The sequence below is a fragment of the Ascaphus truei genome, chromosome 7 (assembly GCF_040206685.1).
Source record: "Ascaphus truei isolate aAscTru1 chromosome 7, aAscTru1.hap1, whole genome shotgun sequence".
NCBI classification, from domain to species: domain Eukaryota; kingdom Metazoa; phylum Chordata; class Amphibia; order Anura; family Ascaphidae; genus Ascaphus; species Ascaphus truei.
Genome location: NC_134489.1, coordinates 3,512,534 through 3,539,799, shown reverse-complemented (window position 1 = coordinate 3,539,799; position 27,266 = coordinate 3,512,534). Strand labels below are relative to the sequence as shown.

Sequence of the window (27,266 nt, the reverse complement as noted above, 5' to 3'; positions counted from 1 at the left end):
GTTTAAGGGATAAGTTCCTCCTAGGACCAAGGAGTACTAATGGCAATGACTTGTTTAACCCTTTGAGTGCCCCCAGATCTACCCTGCACGTCATAAGGGGCCGGCAATTTAGGGGCTTTTGACGTTCAGGGTATGTCATGCATTAAATGCTTATTTTCTGGGGCGAGATTATTTTGTCCGTGGAAAGCGATCAGAAGTAGAGTATTCTCCACTTTCAATCTGCCTGCGACCACATCATCTCTGCACCAAGCGATCACGTGGTTGAGTGACAGAAGGGGACTCAGGTGCCACGGTCTTCCGGCACTCAAAGGGTTAAGTGGTCAGTCCCTCCTAGGACCGAAGTGTACTAATGGTAGTGAAATGTGTAAGCAGGGCTGGGCAAGGCTATTTAGCACCCAAGGCGAACCTTCAGCCTGCTGGGGTCTCTTCCCAATTTGAGCTTGAGTCTGTGTCTATCCGGGCGGCTGCCCATCTACCCATTCCACTACGGTGATCATTTCACCATCTGGTGTCTTTGCTGAGCTTCAGCTCACTATTGCTGTGAGAGCCTGCTCCATTGAAATTGGGACTTTCTGCATTGAACCAAGTGTTACACCAGTGGTGATTTCAAGTCTGCCTGTTTCCCACGAGGTTGGACGTTGGATTGTGGACCGATTCTGATACTTTTAATTGCTGTCTTTTTGTATGTGTTTATTACCTCCCCCTCTTTTGATGCCACTTAATATTTTCAATACTATACTATGAGGGTTTAGCGCTTTTCTTTTTCTTCTCAGATGATAAGTGCTGCATGTGGTATGGGTGAGGAGCTTGTTCAGATAAGTGGGTAGCTTGTCCAGAAAGTATTTGAAGTCAAAACAGGAAAGATGAACTTTGTAGACTCAAGTGATGGCCAATCTAGTTCTTTGAGCATTTTGCAGTGATGTGTGTTGTACTGTAGTTACATTGAGTTGTAAGGGGGGCTACTGTATGTTCCCATAGTCTATAATTGGCATTAGCATCTGCTGTGCTATGTGCTTTCTGACCAGCGGGCTGAGGGAGGATTTGTTCCTATAAAGTACACCCAGTTTGGCATAGGTTTTGGATGTCAGGGAATCAATGTGCAACCCAAATGTTAACTGGGAGTCAAACCATATGCCCAGATATTTGAAACTAGTTATACGGCCTAGGATATTAGGTATTAGAGCTGGTTCTGATCTGAAGCTCCATCATTGGTAGCTTTAGAAATTTAGCCTTGGTCCCAAATACCATTGTTACAGTCTAGTCAGTGTTTAAAAACAGTTTGTTTTGGGAAATCCAATTTTCAAGTCTCAAAAAAATCAGATTGGAGTATGTGTTCAGGGTCAGAGAGGGGGAAAGGTAGGGGTGGTGGGGAAAGGGAGGGGTGGTGGGGAATGCGAGGGGTGGTGGAGAAAGGGAGGGGTGGGGTCACTCTCTCTCCCCCACCCATACCACCCTTCTTTCCCCCACCCCTCTCTCTACCACACCCCTCTCTAACCCCAGCCCTCCCTCTCTCCCTTCCCTCTCATCCCCCTGCTTTTCCCCACTCCCTCCCTCCCCTTGCCTCACTCCCTCTTTCACTCCCTCCCTCCCCTCTCTCACCCCCTCTCTCCCCCTCCCTCCCCTCAATCCCTCTCCCCTCACCCCTTCTCTCACCCCCTCTCTCACCCCCTCTCTTTCCCCCTCTCACCCCCTCTCTCTCCCCCTCACCCCTCTCTCTCCCCCTCCCTCTCTCCCCCCCCCCCCCTCCCTCCCCTCACCCCCTCTCTCATACCCTCTCTCCCCTTTCCCACCCCCTCACCCCATCTCCCCCCACTTTTTCTCCCACCCCCTCACCCCCTGCTTTTTCTCCCACCCCTCACCCCCTGCTTTTTCTCCGACCCCCTCACCCCCCGCTTTTTCTCCACCCCCTCTCTCCCCCTGCTTTTTCTCCACCCCCTCTCCCCCCGCTTTCACCACTTCCCCCCCACCCCCCTCGTTTCCCCACACCCCCTCTCTCCCCCCTGCTTTTTCTCCACCCCCTCTCTCCCCCCGCTTTCACCACTTCCCCCCAACCCCTCGTTTCCCCACATCCTCTCTCCCCCTGCTTTTTCTCCACCTGCTTTCACCACTTCCCCCCAACCCCTCATTTCCCCCCTCCCCTCTCTCCCCCCCCCCCCCCGCTTTTTCTCCACCCCCTCTCTCCCCCCCCGCTTTTTCTCCACCCCCTCTCTCCCCCCCCGCTTTTTCTCCACCCCCCCCGCTTTTTCTCCACCCCCTCTCTCCCCCCGCTTTTTCTCCACCCCCTCTCTCCCCCTGCTTTTTCTCCACCCCCTCTCTCCCTCCGCTTTTTCTCCACCCCCTCTCTCCCCCTGCTTTCACCACTTCCCCCCACCCCCTCGTTTCCCCACCCCCCTCTCTCCCCCTGCTTTTTCTCCACATCCTCTCCCCCCTGCTTTTTCTCCACCCCCTCTCTCCCCCCGACTTTTTCTCCACCCCCTCTCTCCCCCCCGCTTTTTCTCCACCCCCTCTCTCCCCCCCGCTTTTTCTCCACCCCCTCTCTCCCCCCCGCTTTTTCTCCACCCCCTATCCCCCCCCGCTTTCACCACTTCCCCCAACCCCTCATTTCCCCACCCCCTCTCTCCCACCCGCTTTTTCTCCACCCCCTCTCTCCCCCCTGCTTTTTCTCCACCCCCTCTCTCCCCCCCGCTTTTTCTCCACCCCCTCTCTCCCCCTGCTTTTTCTCCACCCCCTCTCCCCCCGCTTTCTCTACCCCCTCTCCCCCCTGCTTTTTCTCCACCCCCTCTCTCACCCCGCTTTCACCACTTCCCCCCACCCCTTCGTTTCCCCACACTCCTTCCCCGCGCTTTTTCTCCCCCCGCTTTTTCTCCACCCCCTCTCTCCCCGCGCTTTTTCTCCCCCCACTTTTTCTCCACCCCCTCTCTCCCCGCTTTCACCACTTCCCCCCACACACTCGTTTCCCCACACCCCCTTCTCCCCCTGCTTTTCCTCCCTCCCCCTCACCCCCTCCCTCCCCCCGCTTTTTTCCCCACCCCCTTCCTCACCCCACTTTTTCCCCACCCCCTTCCTCACCCCACTTTTTTCCCCACCCCCTCACCCCTTGCTTTTTCTCAACCCCCTCTCTCACCACTTCCCCCCACCCCCTCATTTCCCCACAACCCCTCTCTCCCCCTGCTTTTTCTCCACCCCCTCTCTCCCCCCCCTCTCTCCCTCCGCTTTTTCTCCACCCCCTCTCTCCCCCTGCTTTTTCTCCACCCCCTCTCTCCCCCCTTCCCCCCACCCCTTCGTTTCCCCACCCCTCCTCTACCCCCGCTTTTTCCCCACCCCCTCTCTCCTTCCGCTTTTTCTCTCCCCGCTTGTTCTCCACCCCCTCTCTCCCCCTGCTTTTTCTCCACCCCCTCTCTCCCCCCTTCCCCCCACCCCCTCGTTTCCCCACCCCTCCTCTCCTCATGCTTTTTTCCCACCCCCTCTCTCCTTCCGCTTTTTCTCTCCCCGCTTTTTCTCCACCCCGTCTCTCCCCCCGCTTTTTCTCCCACCCCCTCCCTCCCCCTGCTTTTTTCCCCACCCCCTCCCTCCCCCTGCTTTTTTCCCCACCCCCTCCCTCACCCCACTTTTTCCCCCACCCCCTCCCTCACCCCACTTTTTCCCCACCCCCTCTCTCCCCCCTCACTTCCCGCTTTTTTTCCCCCACCCCCTCTTTTCCACCACCCTCTCTCTCCCCCCTCACCTCTTTCCCTCCCTCACCTCCCTCTTTGGTCCCCAACCCCCTCTCTCCCACCCATTCCCACCCCACCCCCTACCTAACCCACCCTTCCCTCCCCACACCCTCCCTAACCCACCCTTCCCTCCCCTCCCTCCACTCTCTCCCGCCCCCACCTCATTTATTTCTACCCTAATGCCCCCCCCCCCCCCCACCCTCCCCCACAGTTTTGGCAATATGGACACTGGATGGATGTGGTGGTGGACGACCGTCTGCCCTTCAAGAATGGAGAGCTGGTTTTTGTCCACTCTGCACAGAAGAGTGAGTTCTGGGCAGCACTGCTGGAAAAGGCATACGCCAAGTGAGTGAAAAAAGGTTTAAGGACCAATGGAGCTGTGGAGAAAGGAAGAGAGGAGAGAGACAGAAGAAGAGAAAGAAAGACAGAAAGTCAGAGAGATGACGAGGGAGAGAGAAGGAAAGAGAGCGAGAGGCCAATACATTTTCAATATTCTGTAAAGCCACTTTCCCTTGCTTATGAAGATTTAAACCCCATTAATAGAGCACAGGACAAGTCCCATGTGTGTGCTGGAATAAAGTGCAGGTCGCGTGGACACCATGAATATATTAGTATTGAGGGACAAGGTACTCCATAAACTCCTGAAGTAAGAGTGGTGCCGATTCAGAGCACTGATGAACATATGAAGTCCAGGTCACCCGTGCACAAAGTGGGATGTAGAGAACGTGCGGTAGCAGAACGGAGTCTGTGGGTGTCCCCGTCTGGAGCTGTATACCATATGCTATGGAACTGTGTGAGCCTGTCCCGCCTCCACGTAGTAGGTATCACCACTAAACAATATAATGTTGAAACTGGTATAGTTCAAAGTGGTGTATACGGTGTATACAGAGGCGAGCTCACCTATTCAACATTGCTCCAGGGTCCCATCCGACGGCACTCCGCACGATCCACTGTGCTGGCGCCTGCGTGTCCTTGGTGCGCGTTGGTCTAAGCCGTCGAGGCAGCTGTGACATCACTGAGGCGACGCTCCTCCATGAGGGTTCATCGCGGACTGTAGCTAAACCCCAAGCAAATCGGCTGGTGCTCCGGCATCATTCTCAGCTGTGGGTAGAGCCCATTAAACACGATGCAATGGTACAATCCCCTCCTATGTACCTGTCCCAAGGCGCGCTTCCAATTTGATGGTCAAGAAGTAGAAAAACGTAAAATTGGGCCCTGCTTGTGAAAAAAGAGGCTGGTAGTAGGTAAAAAAATAATAAATCACTTTATTGGGCATGATAGCCAAATAATTAATTAAAAAGCGCCCTTTGAGGCGGGAAACGCGTCAGGGGATCTGTGCTGTTTTATTTTTTGGCTATCATGCCCAATAAAGTGATTTATTAATTTTTTACCTACTACCAGCCTCATTTTTCACAAGCAGTGACCAATTTTTCGTTTTTCTACTTCTTAAACCCCATTAAATTGATCAGAGATGACTCCTTACATATCGAGTTGGAGATGGCTAAACAGCCCAATGACTTGGGGCCAGAGAGAGTGAGTGAGAAAAAGATTGGTGGAGGAAGAGAGTAGGGGTAAGAAGAAAGAGATAAAGGGATGAGGAAAAAACAGAGTTAGGTTGAGGCAGGGGGCATTTTCTCTAGTAGCTGTGGGTTGGGGTATTTACTGTACATAACAAGGAATTTCATAGGGTTCTGTCTACCCTCAGGCTACACGGGTCCTATGAGGCTTTGAACGGAGGATGGATGAGCGAGGCATTTGTAGATTTCACAGGGGGTCTGGATGAGAGTCTGGACATAAAGGTTCCCCCTCCTTCCCTGTACCAGCTAATCCACAAAGCTGTGGTGAAGCACTCTCTGATGGGAGCCGCCATTAAGGTAAGTGAGGGAGGAGATATTACAGCAAGGAGCATCCACAGCTTCACATGTGCACGTGCTCTTCCACTTAATTGGATGGAAATCTTGCGTATTGCGTGGCAGACCGCTCTGACAGCAAAGGGGATAGTCTGGCAAGCCACAATTTCTTTTTAAACTTGTCCCGCCCCACCACAGGCTTTTGTTTTTACGTTTGGGCCTTCAGCACAAAGAAATATGTATAAGATTTGGTGTTTGTGATGCCTTAAAAATACCATTTAAATTCCAAGAATATGGATTCCACAAAGTTAATATAGTATTCCAGTTATTGATGCAGGAAAACTGACAATCTTTTTATGTCAATCTTTGCGACCCCGTCCCCTGTCTATTTGTCACTTTAGTGGTCTCCATTTACTTTGTCACTTTACGGATCTCCTAAAGTCTGTGGTGCTCCGGTCACTCTGAGCCCCAATCTTGTAAATGAAGTCTCATTGGAGCCCCCAGGTTGAGTTAATCAATCATTCAAATTCAGCCATTCACCAACCATTGACTTAATGGGAAACACAATTTATTTCCATGGCTGTTTAATAATATGTGTCCATATTGGAACTTAGGCGTAACACAGAGTAAACATGGTCCTGCATTGCCTGCACCTTCCAGGCTGTAGACTAGTGGTTTTCAACCTTTTTATTGGTCAAGGAACATTATAATTTTTTGTGAAATTCTGCGTAACCCCAACCTTCTCTAATAGTGAGTCTCAGATCAGATGCATTGTACGGATCCCCAACCCTCTCTAATAGCGCGTCTGAGATCAGATGCATTGTAAGGAACCCCAACCCTCTCTAATAGTGTGTCTGAGATCAGATGAATTGTACGGATCCCCAACCCTCTCTAATAGTGCGTCTGAGATCAGATGCATTGTAAGGAACCCCAATCCTCTCTAATAGCGTGTCTGAGATCAGATGCATTGTAAGGAACCCCAACCCTCTCTAATAGCGTGTCTGAGATCAGATGCATTGTAAGGAACCCCAACCCTCTCTAATAGCGGGTCTGAGATCAGATGAATTGTACGGATCCCCACCCCTCTCTAATAGTGTGTCTGAGATCAGATGCATTGTAAGGAACCCCAACCCTCTCTAATAGTGCGTCTGAGATCAGATGCATTGTAAATTCTTCTGTATTTGGTACAATTTTCAAATGACCTGAAAGTTGCAGGGACCCCTATAGGGATGCACGGGGAACCCAAAGGTTTCCTAGGAACACCTGTTGAAAAACACTGCTGTAGACAATTAATTCTTTAAGACAGCCTGGAATGAACAGTGTTACCACAAATTCTTCTGTTTTTAATCCACTTTGCAAATATATTGTGTTATGAACACTTTCTGTAGATTCAGAGCCAACAGGAGAGCGAGATGCAGACCCCGGAGGGACTGGTGAAAGGACACGCCTACTCTGTGATAGCAACCTGGGAGGTGAGGTCCTAACAGACAGTTACAATGAGTATTGGCCAACGCGGCTGGAATACTTTGTGTTCTATGTATCAGGAAAGTGGTCTGTGCATGTTTTTTTTTTTTTAAATCATATTTTTTCTGTCTGAAACGCAAAATATTTATTACATGCTGCACTAGTATTCTGCGCCAAATGACTTGTATTGTATTGTATGTCTTTATTTATATAGCGCCATAAATGTACATAGCGCTTCACAGTAGTAACCTTTTAGGTGATGGGAAAAAACGAACACAGAAAAGTAGCACAATCAGCACATTTCTTAATACGTAGACCTGCGCCAGTATGTATATGTAACTCCACCCTAATCCCTCCCGATAATCCCTCGTCTCATTGCATAGCCAAAGACATACCGAAAATTGGATAACTAAGGTTTTCTTCAGTGCCAGTAATATTAGACTGGATGCTGAATATTATTACTCGTAGAATACCAAATAGACAGGGAGCGATTGTGGCCTCTGTGTCTAGTGTGCCTGTTCCTATCCACTATTGTCCCTATTCAATGTGCTATCAAATGCCTTCTCCTTGTTAGGGAATTTTTTTTTTAACTACATTCTGGTGAATTTGACTCAAAGTTTCCCTTATAAGGAGATGACCATATTGAATAGAGGGCTAATGAAAGATGACAACAAAGATATTATATATATATATTTCAGATATAAAATATATAGTTCAGATATGAGATTATATATACTGTGTGAAAGAGATGCAACACTTAATATATTATGATCAATATATATATATATATAAAATTATTTATTCACATGAGAACAAAGTTCTAAATATAAGAGCAGCATCAATTCTTAGGGACTTATTCTATATCCACCAAAGCAGCCAATCATGCCAATATTTGGCTGAAAATGGCCCAATCGGCCACTTTGGCGGATATAAAACCTACCCAGCTTGAAAATTGCAAAGCCAGTACAACCATCCTCACACTGATGAGACCCAAAAGGTCGAAACAGCTGTCTGTGAACGGTTTGACTGGCTTTGCATCTAATCCCATGCTGTGCTTAAAAGCTGTGTGAACAGCGAGCATTTGCTCATAAGGGTTCCATGTAAAAATGGATTTCAGGCAAAAGGTGACACATTGTGTGCCCATTTGCATGTAATTTCCCAGAATCCCTTGCTAGGTGATAATGACGAAAGGCAGGGTTGCAGATCTGTCTAAGACATGTGAATGTGTTCACAAGTGATATTCGTTATTGCTATATGCGAACGGTGGAGGTTTTTTGTCGCTTTTTTTACCCACCATAAATTAAATAATGTGTATGGTAAACCTATCCAGCTTGAAAATTGCAAAGCCAGTACAACCAAGCTCACACTGATGAGACCCAAGGGGTTGAAACATGACTGGCTTTGCATCTAATCCCATGCTGTCCTTAAAAGCTGTATGAACAGCAAGCATTTGCTTATAAGGGTTCCATGTAAAAATAGATTCCAAGCGAAAGCATCTCGCACTCAATTCTCCTCCTCACATTTAAAGCTTTACCCACTTCTGCCCCTCCTTACATCTCAGCCCTAATTTCTCACTATGCACCATCCCAACTCTTGAGTTCTGCTCAACGATGCCTTCTCTCTACCCCTTTGTATCTAAAGCCCTCTCCTGCCTTAAACCTTTCTCACTTTCTGCCCCACGCCTCTGGAATGTCCTTCCCCTCAGTACCCGACTAGCACCCTCTCTATCCACCTTTAAGACCAACCTTAAAACACACTTGCTTAAAGAAGCATATGAGTAGCACCGTGGCTAATACTATACACCAGCGGTGCGCAAACTAGGGGGCGCGAGATTTTATTGGGGGGCGCAGGGAACGCGGTGGTTACAGAGGCCCTGCGCTAAAAGCGGGAGGCCTCTGTAAATGTACTCACCAGCTTCTTGTCCACACGTCTCCATGGCAACGTGGTGTCAAAGGACACCCGTTAACATGAAGACGTGACATCACATGACCCCGCAGCGTCATTTGAGGCTTCATTGAAGGTAAAGGGGGGGGGGGGGGGGCGCGATTGAACAGCAGAGCAGGCAGGGCGCAGCGCAAGAAGTTTGCGCACCCCTGCTATACATGATACATAAAGCTTGGCCCCCTGCAGACGCACTTACCGGAACGCCCTCCTACTGTCTCTGTACGTTCTTCCTACCTACCAATTAGATTGTAAGCTCTTCGGAGCAGGAATTCTTCTTCCGAAATGTTACTTTTATGCCTGAAGCACTTATGCCCACGATCGGTTATTTGTACTATTTGTTATTTATATGATTGTCACGTGTATTACTGCTGTGAAGCGCTATGTACATTAATGGCGCTATATAAATCAACTATACATAATACCGTGCTCCTCCCTATAGAAGTTTGCAGCAGGTAAAAAGATAGGCCTTACATATAGACAAACAAAAAGAATGTTTCCTGTGCTCCTACCAATTAGGCCAAGAGAAGGGCTTTCACTCTTTTTTCACCAGTCCATGGGCCAACTATTATATATATCTATATATATATATAGATATATATAGATATATATAGATATATATATAGTGTAGGTACCTGCATTACGGTTATGCCTTGACGCTGCACGCAGCCTTACAAATGCTTTGGCCAAAGAGTTTTACAAAATACCCTTTTTCATGAGATTATTTTAGCCTAATTGGTAGGAGCGCAGGAATTGTTCTTTTTGTCTTGCTATATAAATAAAGACATACATACTAACAAAAGGTGCAGCACTGTGTGCTCATTTGCATGTCATTTCCCAGAATCCCTTGCTGCAGTGGAAGCACTGTATGATGGGTGATAATAGTGAAAGGCAGGGTTGCAGACCTGTCTAAGACATGTGAATGTGCTCACAAGTGATATATATATATCCCCTATATTTATATAAAAGTTATTTGAGCATTATGCTTTAGTTGAGCAGTTCCTTTAATGTAGGAAAATAACAGGATTAATTTATTTTAATTTTTTAATTAAAAAAAACCCATAATTTTCACTGTAAATTTCCAGGTAAAACTGCATGGCAGGAAGATTGAGTTGTTGCGCCTGAGGAACCCCTGGGGAAAGGTGGAGTGGAACGGACGCTGGAGTGATAAGTGAGTAATGTAGGAGTAATGAGTAATGTAGCACCCCATGTCATAAATCCCTGATAAAGGTACAGCTGAAGATCCCCCCAAAGATTCCTCTTGAAAGTGAGCTCAGCGTTAACCCCTGCAGTGCAAGCTCCGTCAGCGACGGGACAGATGGGGATTCCTCCTTCTTTCGTTTCCATTTCTTCACTCAGTGCGATCTCTGGCAGGAGGATTATGCCGTAGCTACTATGTTATAGGGTCCCTGGAGGCTCAGACCCCATGACTTGGTACAGGGGTGGCGAACTCCAGTCATCAAGGGCCACCAACAGGTCAGGTTTTAAGGATATCCCTGCTTCAGCACAGAGGATTCAATCAGTCAATGCCTAGAGAGGTGAAAAAAAGATACTTTAATGTACAGTATTGGGAAGATATCTTTAAAATAGAACGAAATAAATGTGAAAGGGCAACAGAAACTTGATCTCCTCAATGGATCCCAGCTCATGTCTGATCCCTTTGCATTCATTTGCTTCCAGCTCCCCCCAGTGGTCAAACATAGACCCTGCACTCCGGTTAAAGCTACAGGTCAAAGGAGAAGATGGAGAATTCTGGTAAGAAAGCATTATTGGCAAGCTGATGGTGAGAGCTGTGTTTGACCCTGAGATAAAGTGTGGGTGAGAAGAAGCTGTGTGTTTGTTGATAACCCGAAAGGGAGTAAAGATACTTTAACATTCAGAGCTATCTGTGCATCAGATGGTGAGAGATATAGATGAGTCTGATGTCTATATATATATCATTTGCATGTCATTTCCCAGATTCCCTTGCTGCAGTGGAAGTACTGTGTGCTGGGTGATAATGGGGAAAGGCGGGGTTGCAGACCTGCCTAAGACATGCAGATGAGCATACAGTTGTATGTATGTGTATATATATATATATTGATGCAAAAGGTGTTTGAGGGGAGGTAAATAGGACCCAGCACCTTCCAGGGTGTGTTCCCTTCACTCTCACCTGAGCCCTAATTAATGAGCTTCAAGGTTAAAAGGCAGCACAGACAGCTTCCTGTGCTGATCTGAAGGCACACACACAGACAGCCCTGTGAGATACTGCAAAGGGAAGCTGCAGGTACAGTGTCTAAAGTGGGGAAAGAGCTTAGTTTCCCCCACTGTTAGTTAGGGACTAAGCTGTATTAGTCATAACTCTGAAAAAGAGTTAGGTTTTTGTTTCTGTTTTATGTTATAAGTTAACCCTGTTCCTGCTTTGTACCTGGCAAATAAACCCTCTTGTGCATCAACACTACGTTTCCCTGCCTTTGATCTGGATACAAGAGACTGCAACGTGGTGTGGACATCACAATTGGTGGAGTTTAATGCGGGCAGTCCACAAGGCAGTGAAAGTGGAAAATGGAGGCATTTCTAACCTCGCTCCAGTACAAGCAAACAGAAAATGCTGCTATCCTATTGCAGGGTTTGCAAGAGATGTCAAAATCCAATAATGAGAGCTTACAACAGATGACAAAGTCACAAACTGAAAGTACTGCAGCGTTAGTACAGCAGATGGCGCGGTCCTTACATCAGACGCTAAAAGAAGAGCAACACGAGGCGCAACTTCGCCTACACCAGGAGCTCCGAGTCTTGGGGGAGAAGATTACCGCCCAGACTAGCGTGGCCCCACAGGTCGCTCACCAGTTAAAATCGCACCTTATTCAGAAAATGACGATGGACGATGACGTTGAGGCGTACCTGTCAATTTTCGAGCGCACCGCAGTACGCGAAGGGTGGCCAGTTGAGCAGTGGGCTGGAATAATTGCTCCTTTCCTGGTGGGGGACTCGCAGAAGGCCTATTATGACTTGGAGCCAGAGCAAGCGGAAAACTATGAAACCCTGAAGGCTGAGATTAAGGCACGGCTAGGTGTCACTGTCGCAGTTCGGGCCCAGCGGTTTCACTCCTGGCGTTACGATGCAGAAAAGGCTCCACGCTCCCAACTCTACAACCTCATCCACTCTGCGCGGAAATGGCTCCAGCCTGACAAATGTACAGCCGCCGCAGTCGGCGAAAGGGTCGTCATAGACCGGTTCCTGCGGGGTCTTCCTCGCACCATCCAGAAGTGGGTCAGCCAGAGTGACCCCCAAAGCGCAGAGCAGTTGGTCGCTTTAGTGGAACGCCACTTTGCTGCTGAGGAGATGGCCCGGAATACAAGTCCCGACGAGTTTCCCGGTCGCAGGTCCCCGCACATCAGGAGGTCGGGTAAGACTGTTCCTCAGCCTAATGGGCCACAGGGACTCATAGACTCCCATAAAGGAGGTGGAAATCCCACGGCCCATAGAAGGGACTCTAGCCCCACTCCTTCCAATAGACGGGAGAAAAACCCCGACCCAGTTTTGGGAAGTACACTGAGTGCTACAAATGTCATGAACTTGGACATGTGGCAGCAGTTTGCCCTATGAACCTTGACCGAATGCAATGTGACATTTCTGTGGGGTATTTTTCGGGCGGGGTTTCTGCTGTTAAGCAGACTGTGATAGAGAAAGGTCATTTAGAGAGGAATAGGATGTGTGAAGTCAAAATAGATGGGATACCTGTAAGTGCAATGCTTGATACTGGTAGTACAGTTACATTGGTCGCTGCACGTCTAGTCCAGTCTGGGTTTCTACCAGGGGTCTCCTTACAGGAAACCTGTATCCATGGGGATGATCGCACTTACCCGGCTGCACGAGTGTACATAGAAAACCCCATCGGCCCAGTACATCATCAGGTCGGGGTAGTGCCGAATCTGATGTATGAGGTACTAGTGGGTCAGGATTTCCCGTGGTTTTGGGAACTGTGGGAAAGGAAGTCTGATTGTGTTCAGGATGTGCCTTTGAGGTCTGAGGTTCCCAATCCAGTAGACCCTGGTTCTCTGTTAGAGGTTATGGCAGGTGAAGGACCTGAGGTTGAGGACCCCCCAGAACTAGATTTTCAGGATTTACAAGTTGCTCTCGTAAAGTTTGCCTCTGCCCAATTAGACTATTTGACGCTAGTAAACGCCAAAGTCACAGTAGTGAGCATAAATGGGGTACCAGTTAACCCTGAGGTTACGCCATCACCACCCTACTTTGTCTACAACAATGACTTAGTCTATAGGGTAGAAAGAGAAGACCCTGATAGGTTAGAGCAGCTACTGGTGCCAAAGCCCTTTAGAAGTCAGGTAATGGACCTGGCCCATAGCCATATCTTGGGAGGACACCTAGGGTATATATACAGAGAACACCCGCACAGCTTCGTAATTTGAACCAATGTGAGGTGCTGACTAGGTAGGAACAAGAATGCATAAGGAGGGAAAAGAAACCTAGTGTATAAGCACTCTATTTCACAACTAAATGTATAGTGAATGTTTTAAAATACTTTATTTGTACCAATAGATAAAAAAATGGGGTTTAAAATAAGATGTATGTCAAACAGTACGTGACTGTCATTAGTAACGTAACTCTGGTAAGTTAGGTTGATGGAACATATGGTGATCCCTTATGGATATTCGGGATCCTTTGCTATTGTACAGCTGCCTATTAATATAGCACTAGGGTAAAGAAAACTACTGATAGAATAAAGACGAGATTTTACTGGCCGGGTCTACACAAAGACGTAGAACGTTATTGTGAGACATGTCCAGAGTGTCAAATGACCTCACCAGTAAAATCGTTCCGTAGTCCATTAATACCCTTTCCCATTATTGAAGTTCCTTTTAAACGTATTAGAATGGATCTGGTGGGCCCATTACCAAAGTCAGCACGGGGCCATCAACACATTCTAGTCATTGTAGACTATGCCACAAAATATCCGGAAGCGGTTCCCCTCCGGAATACATCCGCTAAAGGCATAGCGAAAGAACTAATGTTGTTGTTTACTCGGGTCGGGATCCCCAAGGAAATATTAACAGACCAAGGAACCCCTTTTATGTCCCGGGTTACGAAAGAGCTATGTAGGTTGTTGAATATCAAACATTTACACACCTCGGTCTATCACCCGCAAACCGACGGCCTAGTGGAGCGGTTTAACAAGACTCTTAAACATATGTTGCGGAAGGCCATAGACCGAGATGGTAAAAACTGGGATTTTCTCTTACCGTATTTATTGTTTGCCGTAAGAGAAGTTCCTCAGGCGTCTACAGGTTACTCCCCTTTTGAGTTGTTGTATGGGAGACACCCACAAGGTATACTTGATATGCTCAAAGAGACCTGGGAAACAGAGACGACACCCCACCGTAGCATAATCGAGCATATTTCCCAGATGCAGGATCGCATTGCAGCAGTGTTGACGATTGTGCGACAACACATGCAGCAAGCCCAGAATTCACAACAGAACTCTTATAACCGGAATGCCAGACTTAGGGTGTTTGGGCCGGGAGATAAGGTGTTAGTGCTGGAACCTACAGTAGAATGTAAATTTTTGGCCACCTGGCGGGGGACCCTACGAAGTCCTAGAAAGAGTAGGAGAGGTCAATTATAGAGTTAGACAGCCCAGGAGTAGGAAGCCAGAACAGTTGTATCATGTGAATCTCTTAAAGCCCTGGAAAGAGAGGGAAGTGTTGGTTACTATAGTTCGGACTGTACCATCTAGGGAACCTTCTGTTCCTGAAGTGAAAATTGCTGACACCTTGTCTGGCCCTCAGAAACAGGAGGTAAAGGAGTTTCTTGTGCGCAATGTCCGAGTTTTCTCCCCTGTATCCGGAAGAACCTCGATTATTGAGCATAACATCCATACAGAACCTGGGAAGGTCATACATCTTAAGCCCTATAGATTACCTGAGGCTAGGCGACAGGCCGTTAAAGAGGAGGTACAGAAAATGTTGGACCTCGACGTAATCGAGGAATCATTCAGCAACTGGTCGAGCCCTATCGTGTTGGTTCTGAAACCGGATGGCACGATCAGGTTCTGTAATGATTTGCCGTCTCCAAATTTGATACATACCCTATGCCACGGGTGGACGAACTGATAGACCGGGTAGGTGATGTCCGATACTTAACTACCCTTGATCTGACTAAGGGGTATTGGCAGGTACCTCTAACACAGGCTACTAAAGAAAAAACGGAATTTTCCACACGAGGCGGGCTATACCAACATAAGGTCTTACCCTTCAGTCTACATGGGGCTCCAGCAACCTTTCAGAGATTGATGGACCGGGTGTTGAAGTCCCATACAGACTATGCCGCGAGCTACCTGGATGATGTGATCATTCACAGTAGTGACTGGGACTCTCACCTGGAAAAGGTACAGGCAGTGCTAGACTCCCTGGAGGAAGCGGGTCTGACGGCAAACCCTGCTAAGTGTGCCATCGGTTTAGAAGAAACCAAGTACTTAGGGTATACGGTTGGTAGACGGCTTGTGAAACCGCAGGTGGCAAAGCTGAAGACAATTAGGGAGTGGCCGAGACCAGTAACCAAGAAACAGGTTAAAGCCTTCCTCAACCTGGCCGGTTACTACCGTCGCTTTATAGCAGACTTTGCCACCCTCTCAACCCCTCTGTCCGACCTAACGAAAGGGAAGAGTTCGGTCATGGTGAAGTGGTCTGACCAGGCGGAGAAAGCTTTCCAACGCTTAAAAGACGCCTTATGTGCTCATCCCGTCCTGATCACCCCGGACTTCACCAGGGACTTTCAGGTTCAGTGTGATGCTTCCGATGTAGAAATAGGAGCGGTCCTGTCACAAAGAGTCGGAACGGAGGAACACCCCATCATATATATCAGCAGAAAGCTAACTGTCCATGAGAAGAGATATGCCGTAGTTGAGAAAGAGGGCTTGGCCATCAAATAGGCATTAGAGACTCTAAAATATTATTTGTTAGGGAGAAAATTTACCCTAATAACAGACCATGCACCTTTAAAGTACATGCAACAAAATAAGGAAAAGAATGCTCGGGTAACTCGCTGGTTTTTGAGTTTCCAGGGGTTCCAGTTCACAGTTGAACACAGGCCAGGCTCCAAACATGGAAATGCTGATGCATTGTCCCGAGTATACACCGCCCTATTTTCAAGTGCTCACCCGATAACGGTTGAGCAAAGGGGGGGGATATGTGATATATTGAAGCAAAAGGTGTTTGAGGGGAGGTACATAGGGCCCAGCACCTTCCAGGGTGTGTTCCCTTCACTCTCACCTGAGCCCTAATTAATGAGCTTCAAGGTTAAAAGGCAGCACAGACAGCTTCCTGTGCTGCTGCTGTGCTGATCTGAAGGCACACACACAGACAGCCCTGTGAGATACTGCAAAGGGAAGCTGCAGGTACAGTGTCTAAAGTGGGGAAAGACCTTAGTTTCCCCCACTGTTAGTTAGGGACTAAGCTGTATTAGTCATAACTCTGAAAAAGAGTTAGGTTTTTGTTTCTATTTTGTTATAAGTTAACCCTTACATATATATATATATATATAGTGCTTCATGGCAGTAATAGATGCTACTAAATAATGACATATAATGGGAATAAGTGCTTAAAACTTAATAGTGAACATTAGGAAAAGGATAGAAAAGTGATGAGACAACAGAAGGAATAGTGATTAGCTTTGCACCAATTAGTAGACTGTATATTGCTGCAGTACACACACACACACACGTTATGGTGGGTGAAAAAGGCAACAAGAAACCTTCACCCTATAGCATATAGCAAATAAAGAATATCACTTGTGAGCACATTCACGTCTTAGGCAGGTCTGCAACCCTGCCTTTCACCATTATCACCTATCACAGCGGTGCACAAACTGGGCGGCTTGAGACTTTTCTGGGGTAGGGGGGTATTTACAGAGGTCCCGCGCTGAGAGGACGAGGCCTCTGTAAATTTACTTACCCGGCTCCAGTCACGCGTCTTTATGACAACACGGCGTCAAATGGCACCCGTTGCCATGGAGACGTGATGTCAAATGACGCCGCGGGTAACATTATCCTGCAGCGTCATTCAACGCAACTTTAGCGGTGAGGGGACGCGCGACGGAGGGGCAGAGCAGGTAGGAGGGGCGCAGGTGCGGGGAGTTTGCACACTGCTGACCTAGCATACAGGGCTTCCACTGCAGCAAGGGATTCTGGGAAATGACATGCAAATGAGCACACTGTCACCTTTTGCCTTAAATCAATTTTTACATTGAACCCTTATAAACTGATGCTCGCTGTTCACACAGCATGGGAATCAGATGCAGGCTTTGCATCTGATTCCTATGCTGTACTTAAAAGCTGTGTGAAGAGCGAGCATTAGCTTATAAGGGTTCCATGTAAAAATGGATTTCAGGTAAAAGGGGACACCGTGTGGTCATTTCCCAGAATCCGTTGCTGCAGTGGAAGCACTGTATGCTAGGTGATAATGGTGAAAGGCAGGCGTGCAGACCTGTCTAAGACATGTAAATGTGCTCACAAGTGATCTTTTTATTTGCGATATCCAATACGGTGGAGGTTTCTTTTTGCCTTTTTCACCCACCATAACTTAAAATGTGATGCTAAATCCTACAGCCTTGGAAATTGCAAAGCCAGCAGTACAACCAACTTTACACTGATGAGACCCATTAAGGTCAAAACATGTCTGTGAATGGTTTCTTTTGCTTTGCATCTGATTCCCATGCTGTGCTTTAAAGCTGTGTTAACAACGAGCATAAACTTATATGGGTTCCATGTAAAAATGGATTTCAGGCAAAAGGTGACACGGTGTGCTCATTTGCATGTAATTTCCCATGTAATTTGGAGAGATTTTGGTAGGATGACCGCTCCTGGGTAGAGTTACTGTGGTCTTGAACTTTCTCCATTTGTCTGACAATGAATTGGTGGAGCCCCAAATCCCTAGACATGGTGTTGTAACCCTTCCAGACTCATGAGCATCCAGAACTGCTCTTCTGGGGTCCTCAGAGATTTCTTTTGATCGTGTCATGACGTGTTTCCACACACCTGTATGGTGAAGACCAAACGCACAAAGTTTCTGATCTTTATATAGGTTGGGGCCTCCCAAACTCACACCTAAAGATATACCTAATTACGTAAACACCTGATTGTAATTATCCCCTTTAATTTAGCTGATAAAACCAGCGTTTCACTTACTCTCTCACATACCCTAACTTTTAACTTACTCATTCTTTGTCTAATTTATACACCCTTTTGTTTCAAAAGACATGAAATTGGTTAATATACTGTAAACTCTATTGAATATTTAAGGAAAGACTTGTTTTGAATCAAGAAGGTTATCATGGAAAAACTATAGAATTTCGCCATTATCATTCGGGTTCACAATCTTTTTCTCGCCACTGTATATATATTTACTGGCATAATGAGTCTTTGACCTGAAGAGCTTAATTTATTTTGTTCCTGAGGCACATGGAGATAAAGGGAACTTGCCTTTACTGTATTAGTGTGACGGTGCTCGTCTCAAATCAGGAAGCGGACCCGCAGGGCTGAGGTAGGATGCAAATAAACCGACCACAGCCCAGGGACAGAGTCCTGTAAGAGTATCCGTAGTCGGTATGGAAGCAGGGGTCAGGGCTGGTGGCAATGGGCTGGAGTTCGAACTGGATCGAACACTGATTCAAAAATCCTCTACACGTCATAGGGTCCCTTCCATAATGTAGAGGTGCCGGGATCTGTGGTTCCCTGGGCGTAGGGGATGACAGAGCTGGCGCTGGAGACGCTGCCAGCAATGGCGGTGCAGGGGTAGAACCCACCGGGAATGTATCCAGCCAAATGATAATGTCCTGAAGTCGGCTAGAAATGAGTGACAGCTGTTGGTTTTGCTGAGCGAGGTGTGTCTCATGATCTCCAAGTAGATCCCCTTGGAGAGATACGGCTCACGCTACCTCAGCGGGGTCCATGTTTACCCGAGCAAAATGCGTTGGTGCTCATCTCAAATCAGGAGGTGGACCCGCAGGGCTGAGGTAGGGATGCAAATAAACCGACCACAGCCCAGGGACAGGGTCCAGTAAGAGTATCCGTAGTTGGTATGGAAGCAGGGGTCAGGGCTGGCGGCAATGGTGTGGAGTCCACGGTACAGGCAAAAGGTCAGGGCAGGCGGCAGTGGAGCAAAGTCCAGGCAAAAGGTCAGAGCAGGCAGAAAGCAGCGAGGTCGGGGTCATCATCTGGGGTCAGCAACAGGGAATACAAACAGGTAACAGGAACAGGCAACAGCAAAGACCGACAGGAGCTGCAAAAACACATACCTTTGCTTGGCAACTCCCACCAGGAAGTGCAGCCTTATATAGCAGGCTGCCAGTAACCAAAATGGCCAAATTGAACAGAAAGGGCAGGCAGCCTGGAAAACACGAGCTGGCAGCAAAACCATGGGGTAAGTGCGACCTAGAGGAGGGATGGCACCTGGGAGCAGGTCGATGGTACAAATGTAAGATCTGTGTGGCGGTAACTCCTCTGCCTGTTTTTTGTCGAATGCATCAGCAAACTCCTGGTAAAAAACTGGAAGGCATGACAAAGAAGTCTCTGTGGGTGGTTGAACCCCAGAAATGGTGCAAGGCTTCGTGAGACAAGATTCGTGGCAATGTTGTCCCCAGGCTGTTACTTGACTGGTTGTAATGGAGAAGGAATAGAAGAAATGCCCAGAGAATATTCCTCTATCTTCACTGGGCACTGGGGTTTTCCTGATTTAGGACAATTTCGGGCACGATGACCTTTGAGCCCACAATACAGACACAGCCCCGTGTCACGTCTCCTAGTTCTCTCTTGCTCAGGTTACATAGTTACATAGTAGATGAGGTTGAAAAAAGACGTACAGTACGTCCATCAAGTTCAACCTATGCTACATTTCGACAATAGATACTTTATCCTATATCTATACTTACTCATTGATCCAGAGGAAGGCAAACAAAAAAACCCAGAGTCATATCATTCAATGATCTTTCATAAGAGGAAAAATTAATTCCTTCCTGACTCCAAGAATTGGCAATTGGATTAATCCCTGGATCAACATCCTTCCCATGTATACTTATTTGGTATATCCCTGTATACCTTTCCCATCTAAAAAGATGTCCAACCTTTTTTTGAACAAATCTTATGTATCTGCCATCACAGTCTCCATGGGTAATGAATTCCACATTTTAACTGCCCTTACTGTAAAGAACCCTTTCCTTTGTTGCTGGTGAAATCTTCTTTCCTCCAACCTTAAGGGATGGCCCCCAAGTCCTTTGTACAGCCCTTGGGATGAATAGTTCTTTTGAAAGCTCCTTTTATTGTCCCCAAATATATTTGTATATAGTTATCATATCGCCTCTTAGACGCCTCTTTTCTAATGTAAATAAATCCAATATAGCTAGCCTCTACTCATAAGTTAGATTGTCCGTCTCCTTTATTAATTTGGTGGCTCTTCTCTGCACTCTCTCTAGTCCCATAATGTATTTTCTTAGGATTGGTGCCCAAAATTGTACTCCATATTCAAGGTAATTTGGTGTCACCTAATTGTATTGGTTCCTCATCTAGGAGAGGTGCAGGAAGAGGAGTATTGAAGTGGGGAACAGGATGAATTATTGGAGTTCTTGAAGGGCGGTCTCACTCGATCTGCCATTCTCGCATCCGGAGATCAATTCTGATACAGAGAGCAATAAATTCCTCCAGATCTTTAGTGGTGTCCTGGCAAGTCAGTTCGTCCTTTAAATACTCAGAAAGCCCTTGCAAAAATGCTGCCAGCAGAGCTTCATTGTTCCAGCCCGTCTCCGCAGCAAAGCTTTAGAATTCAATGGCACACTAGCCACAGTGCGGGTTCCTTGCCGGATTTGAAGGAGCGAAGCAGAAGAGACGCGACCGGGAGCGTCAAAAACTTTTCTGAATATTTGGAGAAAGGCAGCGGCGTCATTAATCAGTGGGGATTATTTTTCCCAGAGAGGGGAGGCCCAGGCCAAAGCCTCATCTGTCAGTAGGGAAATTACGTATGCTACCCTTGATCGATGGGTGCAGAACATGGAGGGCTGGAGTTCGAACTGGATCGAACACTGATTCAAAAATCCTCTACATGTCATAGGGCCCCTTCCATAACGTAGAGGTGTCGGGATCCGTGGTTCCCTGGGTGTAGGGGATGACAGAGCTGGCGCTGGAGACGCTGCCAGCAATGGCAGTGCAGGATACATCGGGAATGTATCCAGACGGATGATAATGTCCTGAAGTCGGCTAGAAATGAGTGACGCTGTTGGTTTTGCTGGGCGATGCGTGTCTCATGATCTCAAAGTAGTTCCCCTTGGAGAGATACGGCTCATGCTACCTCAGCGGGGTCCATGTTTTGCCGAGCAAAATGTGACGGTGCTCATCTCAAATCAGGAGGCGGACCCACAGGGCTGAGGTAGGGATGCAAATAAACCGATCACAGCCCAGGGACAGAGTCCTGTAAGAGTATCCGTAGTCAGTATGGAAGCAGGGGTCCGGGCTGGCTGCAATTGTGCGGACTCCAGGGTACAGGCAAAAGGTCAGGTCAGGCAGAAAGAAGCGAGGTCGGGATCACGGTCCGGGGTTAGTAACAGGGAATCCAAACAGGTAACAGGAACAGGCGACAGCAAAGACCAACAGGAGCTGCAAAAATACAGAACTTTGCTCTGCGACTCCCACCAGGAAGTGCAGCCTTATATAGCAGGCTGCCAGTAACAAAAATGGCTAAATTAAACAGAAAGGGCAGGCAGCCTGGAAAACACGAACTGGCAGCAAAACCCGGAACAGATCGAGCAGAATCCTTACAATTAGCAATGTAGGGTGAGAGTTAGCTGCACCTATCAGTGAGAGATAACTGTGATTCATCTCAGACAGAGATAGTTGTGATCCACCATAGTGGCTATGATCCAACGCATCACAAAATAGCTATAATAACCCCAGCAAGAGATTACTGTTATCCCCTCAGTACGAGATAGCTATACTCATCCTAGTAAGAGATAACTGTGACCCATCCCAGCAGAAGATAGCTGTGACCCACCATCCCAGCAGAACATAGCTGTGACCCACCATCCCAGCAGAACATAGCTGTGATCCATCACAGTAAGAAAAAGCTGTGATGTATCACAGTGAGAGATAGCTGTAATCCTTCTCTATTCCAGGATGCAGATGGAGGACTTTCTGCGTTTTTTTGACACCCTGGAAATCTGCAACCTGACACCGGACTCTCTGCGGGACGAGAGAGCTCAGGCATGGAGCACCAACTCCTTCCATGGGAACTGGGTGAGAGGGCACAACGCAGGCGGCTGCAGAAATTACAGAGGTAAGGGCTCAGTCCCCTACCCCCCCCCTTCCCAAGCATCTGTGTCTATATTATCTGTTTCATGAAGTCCCATAGTACAGCTCTCTCCTGTACTGAAAAACCAAGTGACGTTTAAGGGGGCAATTTATTATCAAGGTGTGCCAGCTGCAAACCGTGGGGAAAATATGATGCAATAAACAGCACCCAAAAAGGTATTAGGCAAAATAGAAAATTGTTTCACAATTTTACTGTAATTTTCTTTTCCTGAGTAATGTTCCATGTCAGTGGGCACCAAAGGGTTAAGTCCCACCTTCCAGCTTGGCTAGGACAGATTCAAGAGAAAAATGGAGAATGGTGGAGCACTGCAACAAATGTCCATAGAGGAATAAACAGGAGCGTGTGTTTCCCATGAAAAAATATAATTATTTAATGGTCATGAGGACAAGAAAAGGGCAAAAAAGCCCCATCAACGTTTCATGCTTCTCAGAGCGCTTTTTCAAGACCCTATATATTGACACTCCACCTCCTCACAGCTGATTTCAAAGCTGAAATATATAATATACACGTTAATACATCCCTAACTTGAGGGCCGGGAGATTGGTGCCCACTGCCATGGAACATTACTTTCTATTTTTCTGAGCATATCCATGGCAGTGGGCACCAAAGGGACATGCCCAAAGTGGTACCAAACAGGGTGGGTGAACATATAAGTTATACAAATATACTGATACTGCATACATTCATTAGTTTTTGTATGGACAACAGTCTGAAGTACTTTACTGCCAAAGCATGCGTCTGCTGAGGGCTGTACATCCAAATGATATAACTTAATCAAAGTATTTACAGATGTCCATATTGCCACCCTGCATAGCTCCAGAGGTGATGCTTGATCTTTGCTGCCCAGGATGTAGCCATGGATCTGGTAGAATGAGCCCTTAAACCTTCTGGAGGCTGCCTGCCTTGCACAACATACGTTTTCTTAATGCATAAAACAATCCAATGACGGATAGTAGGTTTTGAGGAGGAGAACAAGAGACTTTCTGAACTCCTGAATAGTTTTGTTATGGCAAGGTTTGTCTTGAGACACTTTACAACATCCAAGGACTACAGAAGTTGCTCTTTATGATTTTCTGGCTTTGGGCAAAAATTGGAGTACTGGTTGTAGTAGTACTATGTCCTGATGTGTCAGTGAGGGGGTAATCGGGGTCACAATAAAGGTTAAGCCCACTTATTGGGTTTCGGGAGTGTCAGCTCTTGAGCCCACTGTTTGTCTATGCATTGTGTAAAATTATGCGACAAAGAATTTTCCGTGTTTTACCTTTCCAGGTGTGCCAGCAAGCAGAGATTGCTAGGCTTTGAGTTTCAGGGTGGGTTTTGCGGAGAACGTCTTCTCAGATTGTGCCAAGGTAGTCGGGGTCCAGAGTTGCTGGATACCCCAAAAAAGTACCCAGGAATCAGGTTGGAATCCTGCCTTGAAAATGCTTGCGTGACTCACCTCTAGGATTCCCTGCTTCAGCACAGACCAGAAAGGTATGGGGCATAGGGATGTGTGGTATCCCTGAAACGGTAAAGGGGTCCCTAGTATAAGGGGGGATGCCCAGCTAATACCCTGATCACCCAGAACCTAGCTATACATAAGGGCTGTGAGGATTTTAAAAGTCAGTTTTGCAGTGTGTGAGGGATATGGCTAGTGGGAATAAAAGTATAGATTCTCATTCTATCCCTCATAACCAAAAAACTTAAACAGTGTAAAGCATATTTTATTAAACAGGTATGTTTAAAGTGTATAAATGCTTGTGCACAGTATATGAGCTGGAGACTTCCAGGTCCACGGTTCCGAGAAACCATGTGGCTACCAAGCTTGGTGCCATCAAGTCTGCTCGGGTCCTGGACATGAAAGCCTCAGAGGTGTCCAAGTGTGAAAGCCATTTGGGTACCGGAGTTACAGTAGGCTCAAGTACTTACGTCCTGGGATGAATGAAAGTCATTAGACCACCATTTGCCCAACCCAGACAGTGAGGAGCCTAACTCAGTGGGTGGCTTCTGCCTGACATCTGGCAGAGGTGCCAGGTTGGTGCATGCCCTTGTCAGAATCTGAATCCATGCTTGCCCATCTTAGATAGATTGACAGCGCTCTGATAGGCTGGTAGGATTCTTCCCACGCACGGATTGGCTGTAGTATTTCATGAATGAACTCTGAAATACTATAAGAAACCCTCTGCCAATCTGGACGAGAGATTCTAAGCGCGAGAAGAGCAGCGGTAAATTTGAAACACCAAAAGATGCTCTTGGAGAAATAGCAGCTAGTCGACTTCCGAAATTTTAACGCGAAAAATTTTCTAAATCCCACTTTTCGGGGCCAAATTCCGAGAGCGGTCGCGGTTGGGATTGCAAGCCGAAAACAGTTTCAGGATGTTTGGTTCTAACTCCCGGTTAAGGGATTTTGGCATCTCCGGACAAATAGAGAGCAGTGGCGTATGGAACTTCACGCCGATTTGAGTTCCAGGACATTTCGGGACAAGTCCCGGTCAACCTAAAAACCCAGACCTCAGTAAGTGTGTTTTCTTCTGTATTTTGTAATCCACTGTGTGTACGCCTGTTTCTATGGAATAAATTACAATTTGTTTTACTATCTTGTTTTGCTCAGTGAATGATCCCGGTAAATAGGTGTAAATACCTGGTCTCCCGTGACATGGACTACCAGGAAAGGTTCTTTTATTGACAGAGCTTGTAGCTCACCAATTCTTCTAGCTGATGTGACCACCACCAATAGTACCGCCTTCCAAGTTAGTTTCATCAGCTAAGCCTGTTGGAGTGGCTCAAACGCAGGCTTAGTGAGTTCTTGTAACAGCAGGGGCAGATCCCACGGGGAAGTGGTACCCTGACCTGTGGCTTTATCCGATACATAACCAGAGAAAAACATGCTATCAAATTTAGAATAACCAACTGCTTGCCCAGTAAGGCAGACAGTGCCGAAACTGGAACTTTCAATGAGCTGGTACTGACTTCCAGTTCAAAACCCTCTTTGCCAACATTTCAAGATTGATGCTACAGTATAGATGGATTCCAATAATCGGTATTAGAGAGTTTGCATCAATAAAACGCTGCTGTTACCCGTGATACACTTTAGAAGTAGATGCCTTTCTTTCTTGCATTGAAGTTTTAATATCCAAGAAAGTTGAGCCTCTTTTGCAATGCAGGCCACGCTCAACCTCCAGGTCATCAAAACCAAACTCTCTGGTTTGGAATTAAACATTGTGCCTTGTTCGAGGTACTGGAGTAAATATGTAGGCTAGGCTGAACTCCAATCTGAATGAGAGGGCATTCGGGTGACACATTATTGAGCAAAATGCTGTCAACGTCCTGATTTTGCCTGAAGCCATCAACTCATCCTGAGGTCTTCCCGATTCCTGAACTGTCTTGAGAAAGATGTCTGACTGGGACTAATCCCCTGGGGCCACAGTTTGCCGACTTAGAAGTCTGCCTGTGAATTTAGTTTTCCCGAATTATGCACAGCTGTGAGGTCTTTCAGATGTTTCTCTGCACACTTGAATATAGGGGAAATCTCTTACTGTGGTGAGATTGTCTGATCTGACCTTTAAGCTTTCCCTTTGATTTCTTGAGAGAAAAAGATTATCGCTTCCAGCACTGCTCTCATTGTAAAAATATTTGCGGGCGTCTTGACTAATTTCTGGTCAATTTCTTTAGGCCGAGGGAGAGAGCCAAGTTGGGTCCCCCAGTCTGTCCCACTTGCGTCTGTTGTTAGCAAGATCCATTCTAGGTCTCGCAATGTATGGCCGTACTTCTTCCCACCAGATCAGGAATTCATTTACCTGTTATGACAGGTACATTTTCTGAAGCGATTCATTTTCTGTTTGTCCCATTGACAAATGAAATATAATTGGAACAAATGCTTGTGCCATCGCAACCCCATGGCAATTTGTATGGTCGAAGATAGAGTGCTGATCAGCTTCATACAATTCAAAGTCTGCAGATTGTCGCTATTTCTTTATTTTGACTATTGGGCTTTGTCTTTGGAAGACTGACTATTCCTTTTGAGATCTGTAATTGAACCCCTAAGAACTCTAGGTCTTAGGAGGGAAGAAGAAAGCTTTTGGTTCTATTTATTACGATTGGTTCCTATGAGGGGCTTCTCCCACTATGCCGGGATCCCTCGCAGGTGAAGGCGCTGCACCAAGACGATAATTATACCACCCCAGGCTCCCCGTGGCAGAGGCTTGGGTCCTCTGTGAGCCAACAGGTAACAGTAGTCTCTTTATTTAGGGGGAGAGAGGGCTACACTAGCTTCATTTCTGAAAGCGCACGGATTATGGAAGATCTTTTCACTCCCTTCTCAAGTGCCCTTTCGACATTAGAAATCCATAATTTTATGTCACTGGAGACGGATATTATGGCTATCGCTGGTCTGCAGGATACTCCTTCCACCACAAACAATTTCCTAAAGGAACCCACTATCCGTCTAAATTCGGATGTCCTGGCAAATCTGCATATTGCTGCATCTACCTTGGGCGGACGCACATCCATTTGTTCAAAGGGGTACATCTTGGAGAATTTTCTTGATGTTGGAACCTTCTTGTCCAGTTGAGACCATTCTGATTTATTCATTTCTTTTTTTTGTAAATTCTTTATTTATAATCCACATTTGTATAACATTTAACATATACAAAACAATACAACGCAACTTAAAAACAAAAAAAAGACATACAGTATCGGCATTTTTACACTTTTTCACTCTGCTGTCTAGTCAACAATACTCAGACTTATTATATAATATCATATAAAGTGAGTTATACATTAGAGTACAGGATATACAATAACACATTAATTGACAGCATTAATAATAAAAACAAACACAAAACAAACGATCCAAAAAAACGACATAAATAAAAAAAAAATTGTAATTAGACAAAAAAAAATGAAAAAATAAAATAGAAACTAGAAACAAGTCAATCCCATAAATATTTGTACACAAATTGTGCAAT

General features: G+C 46.6%; 1 protein-coding gene across 2 annotated transcripts in view; it reads left to right on the top strand.

Moving 5' to 3' along the window:
- The window catches only part of LOC142498632 (calpain-2 catalytic subunit-like), a 117,680-nt gene that overhangs the window by 8,829 nt on the left and 81,585 nt on the right, over window positions 1–27,266 (top strand). For both annotated transcript variants that reach the window (XM_075606871.1, XM_075606870.1), the window contains exons 4-9: window positions 3,925–4,058; window positions 5,419–5,587; window positions 6,952–7,035; window positions 10,054–10,139; window positions 10,649–10,723; window positions 22,124–22,284. In XM_075606871.1, the coding sequence (XP_075462986.1) occupies window positions 3,925–4,058; window positions 5,419–5,587; window positions 6,952–7,035; window positions 10,054–10,139; window positions 10,649–10,723; window positions 22,124–22,284 (709 nt within the window). The remainder of the gene's footprint in view (window positions 1–3,924; window positions 4,059–5,418; window positions 5,588–6,951; window positions 7,036–10,053; window positions 10,140–10,648; window positions 10,724–22,123; window positions 22,285–27,266) is intronic.